The sequence below is a fragment of the Convolutriloba macropyga genome, chromosome 3, assembly GCF_964194025.1.
Source record: "Convolutriloba macropyga chromosome 3, txConMacr16.3, whole genome shotgun sequence".
NCBI lineage: Eukaryota > Metazoa > Xenacoelomorpha > Acoela > Convolutidae > Convolutriloba > Convolutriloba macropyga.
Genome location: NC_134470.1, coordinates 2,724,843 through 2,736,665, shown reverse-complemented (window position 1 = coordinate 2,736,665; position 11,823 = coordinate 2,724,843). Strand labels below are relative to the sequence as shown.

Genomic DNA, 11,823 nt, shown 5'->3' with positions numbered 1-11,823 from the left:
AATGTTGAGTTGCTAAAGCGATTGTAAGCGCTTTAGCGACGCAAGATTTTCTCACTGTCAACGCAAATTTCTCGTGCATTCCGAAGAATAAAACCCGGAACAATACAGGTTTGGGGGGGGGGGGGGGTTTGTTCAGCTTTTTTTTCCAGCGAAAGCTTTGATTAATAGATTTAAAAAAAATTGTGTCTTTGTATGAAAAACGAGTATCAAAAATGATAAATTTGACATGAAAGTAGCCATAGCGCTATCAAATATGATGAATATCGGATGTTAATTTAAAATGAAAAGTCATTATTACAGCTATGTTATTTGTAGAACATTTAAATCAAACATTGAGAACGTTCGTTTCACCCTCTGCATTGGGAACCCTCATTTTAAAAGTGGAACTGTCTCATACGTCCGTTATTATATTCCTCGGATCTAAACCCAAGCTCGAGTGATGTCGAGAAACAGAATTATGTGCGGCGTCGATAAATGCGCTGCCCGTTCCGGTTTGAATTGCACCCGCGCCCGCTGAGGACGATAACTGGCAGGGTACTCCGGCTGTGTTAACTCCCAGTCTGTCGTGGTTCAAGTGACGTCTTTCAGGAGGACATGAGACAGAGTTCGAATGTCGAGTGAGACTGTTGGAGTCGCAATGAGCTCCGTGGGAGTACTGGTGGTACTGATGATACTGGTGTTCAGTGCCGCCACTACTCCGAACACAGTGACCTGTTTTTAAAACAGAACTATTAAAAAAATAACTCGCTGAGGAGAGAGTCCTTCAAGCCACAATGGTTTCCACTAATTCTTCTAAAAAATTTTTTGTACGAAACAAATTCTCAAAATAATAATACAACGTTTTTAATTGAGAATTTTAGCAAGCGTTCATATCAGGTATCTTATGGTAATTTTTCCCGGAAATATTTCAAGTTCAGATAACTATCATTACGTTTTACTAATAAGACTATTACCATTATTATTATTATTAAATTGACTTGGTACCCGCGATACGCGAATAACTTTGTTAATTAGTTACAAAAACAGGACCAATTTACAGGAAACTGATAGTACTTAAAGTTCACAGCCTTCAATTTCGAAAGAGAGTTCAACTGTTTCCGAAATATAACTGTTGGACACGTCCAGTCAAAAGTTGAGATGTCATTTCACTGGGTGAGATCATTTGCATATTTTACAACTCTTAAAACAAAATATTCTTCCAATTTGACTGATTTCGTCCAATTAAAATGTGTCCTGAAAAATTGTTTTGCTGCAGAACGGTTACCGCGCTGTCCCTTGAAAACTATGGTCGATAATTATTACAATCAACAAATGTCCAATATAATACAGGATAAAATGTTAAGAGAATGGGTCAACTTGTTTTTTTTACCTCCAGTGTGGGTGTTGTGTCTATGGGTTCCAGAAATTGCAACCCGCTCTGAGGCCCTATCGTTACCATGGGAAGCTGAGAGAGCTGTCATTCTCAAGCTCTGATTTCCCGAGGAGGAAAGGTCGAAAACACCTCCGTATAAAAGAGACCCGTTTGGCATTTGGTGTCCTCGGCTGGTATGTGTTCCACTAGTGTGACGTTGTAAGTTGGGTGTACTCGGATTTGAAGACTGCAGTTGGTTATTGTTGTCATTGGCGCCAGATTTGCGCTTCATTTTTCCAGAGAGAGCGGCTGAAATGGAGTGGAAATAGCTGTTCTTTGCTTCTGTCCAATTACCTGACTCTTTTTCCTCCTCTTTGTCCGATTCGTCACTTGATTCTTCCCAGTCAACACAAGCCCAGCCGTCTTCTTTCCATTCGTCTATTTTACTTTTGGCCCATTTTGCAAGTTGCCATACGATAACGAACAGCCAACCTTCTATGAAAGAAAACAGACAGAAAAGTAATGGAACGAGCAACACGTTGCCTACAACATCGGATGGAAAAGAAGTAGCGATAACTGAAAACGCGATAGAAGCATTTTGACATCCAGTTTCAAAACCAACTGTCCGTTTTTGCTTCGCGCTGAGACAGAATAGTGCTGACAATATGTAACCCAAAACGAAACCCAAAATTGGCATTGCTGCAGTTGCTATCCAGATATCAAAATCAGATCTGACCATTAGATTCCAATGCATGAACATGAAGAGTAACATAGATATCACAATCGCAAGGACGCCAGAAAAAGATCCAGTTTGAGCCACAACTCCTCGCATGTTGGGATACTTCATAATGAACATGTAGCCAGCTGTGACTGGAATCAAAATGAGGAGTAATGAGAGCAAGATGGAGGCGTAAGGTATTTCCAGTTCAGATCCACTGAAGGGAGAGAGGAAAGGTGCGGGTTTGTTTGTACTTTTACAAATTGTTCTGATCGGTTTAAGTATATAATTATCCTCCCTTCTAAACCACTATGCTTCATTAATTTACAAATAAATGCCAGTTAATCTCGAAGAGTACTAGATAAAAACACTGATATAAAAATTAGGATATTTTCCGTTTGCCCCCCCCCCCCCCCGTTTGTTACGCACCCCGTTACAGGGCACGTGCCATTACATAGTAAATCATTATGAGTAAAAATATCGCACGGGCGTACGGGGGTTGCAAATAAAATACACCCGTTAAGCTGGGGGGGGGGGGGGGGGGGAGGGTGCACAAACGAAAAATGAAGGTTATACTAAGAGGCTATCAGTATTAAGTGTCACTAACAAGAAGAGCTGAGTATTATAATAGGGAGTAATAGGATACTTGCAAGCATATTGCGATCTGCGAAAAATATCTGGGAAAAGGAAAAGACACACACCTTCCCTCCCTACTGCTGGTCCAGCTTCTCGTGTACAGCCAGAGATTCGCCGGCATCATTCCAAATGCCATAATTGTAGATAAAGTAGTCATCGTAATACTCAGGGAACAATCTCCATTGGTGTAAAAAGTGACCATATTCGACATAACTCCGCCGGGCGAACAGGCCATAATCAGGGCTCCGATTGCATGTTCAGGAATCATTCTCAAAATGTGTGCCACGACAAAAGCCACCAAAGGCATAATCACGAACTGAGAAATAAACCCTGCTAGCGGACCCATCGGTTTCTGAACGTGCTCTCGAATGTGTTTCAATTTCATTTTTGCACCCATCGCTATCATAATAAGGATCAAAATAAAGATGTTGACTGTTGTGAATGCGTTTTGCAACGCCGTGTCCAAATTTTGAGCGGTCATTCCAGTAGCAGTGGATGAGGTGGTAGCCCCCGAGTCTTCGGATGATAATGAGATGCCAGAAGTTCCACCTTCCACTCTTCCTCCTGGCAAATTCCCCTCATTACTCCCCAATAAGCCACCACCGGCTGATGCCTGTACGTTTATGTCTCGAGGCGCGTAATTAATACTCATTCTTTTGTCTTTTACAGCCGTCAACTAGAGTTGTAAACAAAACAAGCAGCCTTCCAAGACCGGGTAAGAAATAAAGCCACAAGTCAGCGGCAGTATTTCTTCTTATATCACTAGCAGCAGCAGCAGTAGTAGTAATAGTAACTTTCTTAGTTTGCTGGTAGTTACTTATATCCAATTTTTTGTCCCTTTCTTCCTTGAGGGTAACAAAAGCAATTTCTTCCTGATTTATGACACGGTGGTGACGATAAGCCCAAAATCCATTTTACGATCTCTCTATTTTCACAAAGTTATAAATCGAACAGTTGCTGCAATTTTCTAACTAGCCTAACACGCCGGTGGGACAACGTGCCGCATAAAAGATACGATCTAATAATTCTGGACTAATTCTGCTTGCTCCAGAACAACCCAATTTCACGGCCTGGCAACCTCCCGGTCAAAATAACACTGGTTTACTCCGGCGTATAAGTAAACAACATTACAAACATATCATGCGCTGTGGACTTATAAGAATAAACGGATACAGATTTTGATTTGATAACAGCGGGGGAAGTAAATATGAAAGAGTTCTGATTGTTTTCAAGGTGTTCTAACTTGCAAGTCTGTTCCGCTATTTATATTGCTGGTAGGAAGGGCACGATGCCTGCAAACAAACAAACAAGTGAACAAACCAAGCGGGGTAAACAAGAAAAAGTGAGGGGTAAAACAAACAACAACAACAATATAGGACTATGCCCTCTTGAGATTACAATTCAGATGCTCTACTTCAGTTTTTTACTTCCCAAAAAAGCGGTGGAATTTGGAATTAAAATAGGGAATCACTGGAGGGAAAAACTGTTCACACTATTTCTATCAATACCTGATGATATCTTCTCTGTCATTCAAACTACCTGTTCTCTAGTTAGTTATAATATATCACCGCAATCCAATAACTACCGTCACAACAGCCACCCCTAACCAACTCAATAACCGACGCTATCTTTCTGGTTATGAATGGTTAAAGCCACACAGCAAACGCACATTCCCAGTACCTCTCTCTCGCTCTATCCTTCACTGCTCTGCGCACGTCGAATACAAACTGGCACGGCTCGCTTCACCGAGAGACTTTTAGGACCGCATTCCAACGGCCGTAAAACAAAGAGCGGTAAATGTGCTCCAAAAAAGAGAAAAAAAGCAGAGAGAGAGAGAGGAGAGAGAGAGAGAGAGAGAGAGAGAGATCGCGTTCAAAAAAAGAATTGGATAGCATAATATTGGTGTGGATTATTGTCAATATTTACTGTGGTATGTATGCTTTGAACGCTTATACATCTACATTTATGGTAAGTGGTATAAGAGCTTAACCGGTAATAACGGTAGTTGTAATAATGTTAGTAAAGGTAGTAATAGTATTAGTAAAAGTAAAAAGCCCTAAATATAATTATTAGTGCGATTATTGACGGTAGTGGTGCTACCTCTCTACCTTCTGGCACCATTCAACATACAGACACTATTGTGATACATCAGCCGTGTGGCTTCATACCTTAGAAACACCATATAAAACTCATGTAGAGATGACTGCGACTGGTTGCTACACAGCCAGAGGCACGAATATCGAGTGGGGGGGGGGGGGGGGGGGGGTGAACTAGCGAAGGGGCTATTATAGCTGCAAAATGCATAAAATTATCCAAGATTGCAAACCAGCCAAGCCGGTCACAAAATTCTGCTGATATTTTTGTGCTTTTTGCGTTCCATTGCTAAATACATGGGTAGTAAAACAGGTTAAATCAGAATGGGAGAAAGCAAGTGCAATGCAATTGCAAGAAACGACGGCACCCGACCTCTTAGTAGCAAGTGATGGCGGGGAAAAGGAAATAAGGCGGAGTGAAGTGGGGGTAATATATGCTAATGATAATTCATGTAAAACCAGGTGTATGGCTATCTTCATAATCACCTAAGTCCCTAATCATCCACAATTACTTACGTCATCAATTACCTGTCTCATTGCCTAATGGGCCGAGAAGTGCCCAACTAAACGGAAAACAACCTGAACTCACCCCACTAATAAACTGACCGTGTCCACACATCAAAAGCGACCAACCGAAGTACGGACAGTTCAAAGTCACGCACAGAAAATATCTCTTGCGCATCTGTGACCTTGCACGAGTAGATGCATGCATCATTTTGTAATAAGGAAAAATTCGAACAAAATGATTCAAATACTGATATCTAATCGAAGTGCTTAGGTGACGTATAAGATTAAAATATTGTTTGTATCTTTTTTTTTTAATTTCGACTCATTGATCGTTCCTGGGTCTAAGCCCCCCCCCCCCCCAACGTAAAAAAACACCTAATTTAGATACAAAAAAATGCGGTAAATGCGCAGCTCTTCAATAGTCAAGCGGGGGTTCATTTCCGTGGGCGTTTATTTCCTATCTAAAATTAAGTGGGGGCTTTTTTTCCGAAACCAATCATTCCTAAATAAATACCGGAATCGATATTCACAGAAAAACGAATAAACCGAGTAGAAATGAAGGAGCAAAAAATGCTATTACAACAGCCAGGACCTGTACCTTTGAACTTTGAATCTTTGAGCCAAGATCTGTACCTTTGAACTTCGAATCTTTGAGCCAGGATCTGTACCTTTGAACTTTGAGCCAGAATCTGTACCTTTGTGAAAAATTGCTTTCACGTATTTGATATGTCTGATAATGGACCAGGCTTCATCAGAAACTAACAGCATTATCAGGAAGAATAATCCAGTTTTTTTCTCAACAAAACTTTAACTATTAGGCACGTTTCAGAGATTGTAGTTTAGAAATTTCAAACTAATTGTCAGAAAAAGATGATATCATAGCATTTATAAGCCTAACTTTCAGGGCACATAATAATCCGAACTCAAATTTCTAGTGAACTCAACTATTTTGAAATTATTTTTTAACACGTCTGTGGCCGTGACTTTGCACAATGACTTGCAAAAAAGCATTGCACAATGACTTGAAATTCAGTCTAAAAAATTTTGAAAGTGCTACAAGTTGATGAGCAGCATTTTGAATGCAATTAAATTTCTCAAAATTTCTTGCGTCAAGGAAAAGTGACCTTTTAATCTCTTCAGACTACTTCAATCATTTTGATAGTCAAAGATACGCTCTTGAAAGATTGAATCGATTTCTGATGTCAAAATTAAATATCCTTCGCTTGCTTTGGAAGAAAACAAGGGTTGAAATTTTTTTACCTTTGTTTTTTTCCTAAGGAAGCAAAAAGTTTACTTTTTCACGCAGATTACGAAACTTTTTTAAAATATATTAATCAAATTATCTAGAAGTTCACGGAAAAATGTTTGCAACGCAGAGTCAACATCGAAAGATTTTGACACCATGATGATTGTTTAAAATGTGGATTGTACTGACTGACCAAAAAGCAGCCAACTTGGCTATAATCGCTCGACTCCCCTCAGAAAGTAACATATTTTGAAATTCAGATTCGAAGCACTTCATATCGTGTACAGTTATGTCACAGAACGCAGCAATTTCAGTTCAATTTTTTGCAAATTGAAGTTTAAAAACCATCAAAATGTGTTTTAAGCATCTATGTTCAACAAAACTTCCAAACTGTTTAGTGTTAAAATTTTTAATGGTCTGCAATAAAGCGAAACGTACTGAAATTAAGCGAAAGTAATAGGCAAAACCATTACGTCAAAGCCAAAGAGGAAATCTCGCTTTCCACAAATCACCTTTCACGAGAAGTAAATTTACCAAAAAATGATTACTTGCATACGACCCTGAATTAGTTGAAAAATTCTCCCAATAAAAAAGAAAATGAGCGCAAAGAAATGGCCAGAAATATTGAGTACAACTGCTAAATGGGTATCTAGATAGAAGTTTAATATTCTGATGACAATGAAACAGCCGACAAACACCAGGAAAAATAACCCCGAAAAGGAAGAAGTAGGGGCTAATTGCAACGTGCCTTGACGGAAAAATTTGAACCTCCCTGAGCAGCTAAAAGCAATATCAGAACCTTCAATAAACAAATATCTTTAAAAAGCTTAAGTTTTTTGCATGGAACTTCGTTTAAAAGTATTTTTCTCGGAACGATACTAATCGGTCACAAAATAAATTTCGAACGATAATAAACTCCCGTTCAGATAAACGCAACTATTAACGTTGAATTCGGCTTTCAATTCAAACAGAATTTACGAACAGTCCGAATGTCTGAGATTAAACTAAACAAAATTAATCCCGCAAAACATTCAAACTTCAAACAAATTATCAACATAGTGCTAATCGAATATGTCACGTAATAAACTACGGACTCGAGAAAGAGTAAACAGAGTAATAAAATAGACTCTTTAGAGAAACAAGACCCGCAATAAAACTTCTGGAAACTAATCCTCGAATAACACAAGGGACGCACATGCACTATTTTTAATATTCCCTCGGTACAAAAAATTTCACTCAAATTTCATTTGCAGGCTTCTTGTAGATATTCTACTAGATAATTTCAATATTTTCAATCGTCCCGACACCTTTATCAACAGAAATATGAATTACTACTACCCCCAAATGAGCACTTGCGTTCAAACAGGCATCTTAAACTATGAACAGCGACACACTGTTTCCTTCAAACGCGCTTAAACGAGCATAAATCATTCATTTGAATGCCTAACATCAAAAAAACAACAATATTGCCTTAAATAGCAGGGCCCCGCCCCCACAAGGCGCCTCAACTATCAGCAACATACAAAAAGTACAGGAAAAAAGCGTGTCATTTCGAAAACTCTCCTCTCGAGGATAGCAAAAAAAAACGCGTTGCGTGAAAACATTCGTCATTAAAATTCAGTCTAACAAATTTTTAAAAGCGCGGCAACAAAATGATGAGCCGCATTTTGAATGCAGGTATATTTCTCAAAATTTCCTGCGTCAAGAAAGAGCGACCTTTTAATGTCAAGCATTCCTGAGAGGCAGAAGCTTCAAAAATCTAAAAGAGCAGACTTCAATTAACTAATAACTAGCACGTCCATAATAGCAAGCTAAATAAATATAACTTTCACTCAACCTCTGGAACAACGTATGTGCGCATCCCAAAATTAACTTCAATGAAGCATTTACCAAAAATTGATTACTTGCATACGATCCTGAATTATTTGAAAAATTCTTCCAATAAAAAAGAAAATGAGCGCAAAGAAATGGCCAGAAATAACGAGTACAACTGCTAAGTGGGTATCTAAATAGAAGTTTAACATTCTGATGACAATGAAACAGCCGACAAACACCAGGAAAAATAACCCCGAAAAGTAAGACGTAGGTGCTAATTGCAACGTGCCTTGACGGAAAAATTTGAACTTCCCTAAGCATCTTAAAGCAATATCAGAACCTTCTATAAACAACAAATATCTTTAGAACTTGGTGCAATCTTTGCCTCACTTTCGAAAGAAAAAAGCGGTTTCGCCTTCATAAAAATCTGCAGGAGAGCACAATTTAGATCTCACAAAAAAGAAGAAATCAAAGGCAAATGTATAACAAAAAACCACATCCGTCAAGCAATAATTTGACAAGAAAAAAATTTGTTGAAAAACAATAAATCATTTGATTGAGCAAAAAAATATATAAAACTTCCTAAGCCAACAAAACCTACTTTACAACAGCCGAAAAAGAGGAGTAATATTATTTGTCCTCCAAAAAAACTTGTCGACGAGTTAAATAAAAATCAAATTGAGGCCAATAATAGCTCCGCTCATCTATTACTACAGCGGCTAATTACCTTACTTTCAAAAATAAAATGAAGTTCATAAAAATCCGCAGGAGAGCAAAATTTAGATCTCGCAAAAGTCGGGAAATCAAAAACAAAGATATCAAAAATTCAAATCTGTCAATCAAAAATATTTCATGACAAATTTTGTTGGAAAGCAATTATACGATAAATCATCCGATCGTGAGGAATAAATCATAAAATTCCAAAAGCCAACAAAACCTACTAAACTTAAATCATTCGACCGTGAGTGAAAAAACATATTGTAGTAAAGCAACGAGCCAGTGAATAAAAGCAATAAATTGCAAAATGGGAACAGCCGGCAGATTGCCGGAAAATAGCCGCAATAGACACTGGTGGCCTTCCATGAATTGAAACAACTCAAGAAATAAGATAGACAGATTGGCCACCAGTCCTGTAATAGGCCACTAGACTTTTTGGGTTAGATTCTGAGTGTCATTTTTACGAGACATACACGCTTTTTAAGGAAAAAGCAGTACAAGAGCTTTTTCAAAATTAAAATACGAAATCAACAACGAGAATTAAAGCATATATATTTGGCACAACTTAGATGCACACTATTGATCTTTCTAGTAAATTCATTAGTGAACTATAAGTTCACTAAGTTCACTTAGTGAACTAGTATGTTTAATAAATGATTTCAGAAGTCCTTTTTTGAGTGAGGTAAGTAAAGAAACTGACCTACAAGCGGAGCAAATGACGTCACGCACACAAATTTTAACTGCAAAGCATGCGAATCTACTGAAATTGAAAAAGTCTTTTTAAAGAAGTCAGGTCGCAAAAAAACACGATGTTCCCAATAATAGCCGCTATCGCTTCGGGGCTATTAACAAACAAACCGAAAGCAGAAAACGAGGAGTGTAACCTCATATGTTCGCAACAAACATCTTCCAGACGAAAAAAAAATAAGTAAAGATCAATATTAGCTCCACTCAGCTATCACGATCGCCTTTTTTTTCGGACATTGACTTTTAAGAGATCGATCAACTTTAGGTCATTGACCTCACTTCTCGCGATCTGCCCTCTTAGCCATGCTGCACGAAAGCTTTTGAACATGCTCTTGGAGAGCTCATAAACATGCCCCAACATTTAATATATAGGAAGATAACCAATTAAATTAAGATCAGCACAATCTGAACACATCATGAATTTTGACCTGAAACCAAGAATACCAATAATCCTAAACATAAATACTTAACAATGTCTAGAACGAAAAGGTTCGCTTTTGCGTGGCTCAGAAGGTTTCAACCTTACCTTTTATACAGCTGAGTCATCATGAAAACCTTTACAGACAGCAAAACAATGCAAAAATGTGTTTTCGCAATAGATGAAAACGGCGATTAAACTGATTAACTAATAAACAGAGGAAAAGATTGAGAAGTGTATGAACTGGTGAGTTTACGGTTCACCACATGCCCGAGCTACTAAGATGTGTTCAATTATATATGAATGAAATGTCGGTGCTTCACAACATCAAAACTAAAGAGTAAAATTGAATCTAAGTTTCAACCACATCATGCTTTTTAAATTGCTTTTAGTTTTCTTTATTACTTACAATCTAACCATTTTAATTTTTTTAGTTTATAATCATTAAAAAAAATTGAAAGATTTTCAATAATTTATGAAATTTTAACAAAAATAGAAGAAGCGTTGCAGAATCATGACTGTTTAACTGGAGATATTTTTCTGGAAAACTTAACTTTAACTTCAGCAACTAATTCATTAAAAGAACGAGAAGATTTCAAAACTAGTTCCAAAAAACTCAAATTGGATGCTACTTAGACAATTCGGTGCTACCGACCGCATACAGAATGTTGAAAACGTTTCCATGAGGCATAAATTCAAATAGAACGACAAACCAATAAAAGCAACGAATAAAAATTTTACATAGCCGAGGTTGAGGCTCATGCTTCGATTCCTAAAAGCGCATTTTTCGTAGTAAATTATGCTATCTGATCCACTAAACCTTGAGAAACATTTCAAAAAGTCAGCTTTCTAGCTCTAGCTAATTACAAGAGATCATCAACTCTCCTTAAAAAAACTACAGGGGATCCGAAAAGCAAAATAAAGATTATTGTGTCGGAGTTTATTAGGCCTCCCAACAAAAATTGAAAGAATTAAAAATATACCTAATGGCAACACATGACCAAATGGCAATTTAATAAAAAAAACAAGCCAGCATAAACCTTTTATAAATCAAAATATGCCCGGATATTTTGTAAGTAAAAAAAAATTCCATATAATATATAAAAATGCTATATATTTTTTAATACTTTTAAATCTATTATCACTTACTTAACTCCTCTCTAATGCCAAAACAATTGCAAAGTTACCAAAGAAAACTGGATTAAAGTTAAATACTTCATTCTTCTTCAATGATTGAAATAAAAAAGAAAAATTGAACCATTTTTGAAATTTTTATTAAAACGTTGACAGAGAGTAATTCTTTGAATCATTGACTGTTGCATCTCTCAAACAAATAACAGCCCAAGAAAAAAATTAGAAAACTTTTTTTTGCTAAAATTGTATTAAACAAAATATGAGAATGGTAGGTAACATCCATGGTCCTCTGTAACTCATGCAATAACAAGATAAAGTACTTTAAAAGTTAGAAGTTTGACAGTTGCTCAACAAAGATATCTTTAACTTAATTGTCTCCAGATGGCTACTACAATCTATGAGAACAACAATTTAAAGAAGCACAGTATGATATCAAATTCA

At 37.3% G+C, this 11,823-nt stretch overlaps 1 protein-coding gene across 9 annotated transcripts in view; it reads right to left on the bottom strand.

Annotated features, from left to right (window-relative positions):
- Nucleotides 1-204: 204 nt before the first annotated feature.
- Nucleotides 205-11,823, bottom strand: part of LOC142335871 (uncharacterized) — a 32,432-nt gene continuing 20,813 nt past the window's right edge. For 8 of the 9 annotated variants that reach the window (XM_075384214.1, XM_075384210.1, XM_075384212.1 and 5 more), the window contains 3 exons: nt 2,771-3,997; nt 1,370-2,286; nt 205-711 (listed from right to left, as the gene is read on the bottom strand). In XM_075384214.1, the coding sequence (XP_075240329.1) occupies nt 392-711; nt 1,370-2,286; nt 2,771-3,357 (1,824 nt within the window). In that variant the 5' untranslated portion in view covers nt 3,358-3,997 and the 3' untranslated portion in view covers nt 205-391. Of the gene's footprint in view, nt 712-1,369; nt 2,287-2,770; nt 3,998-4,873; nt 4,891-11,823 lie in introns of those variants that run through there. The other variant, XM_075384216.1, reaches the window with a different exon arrangement.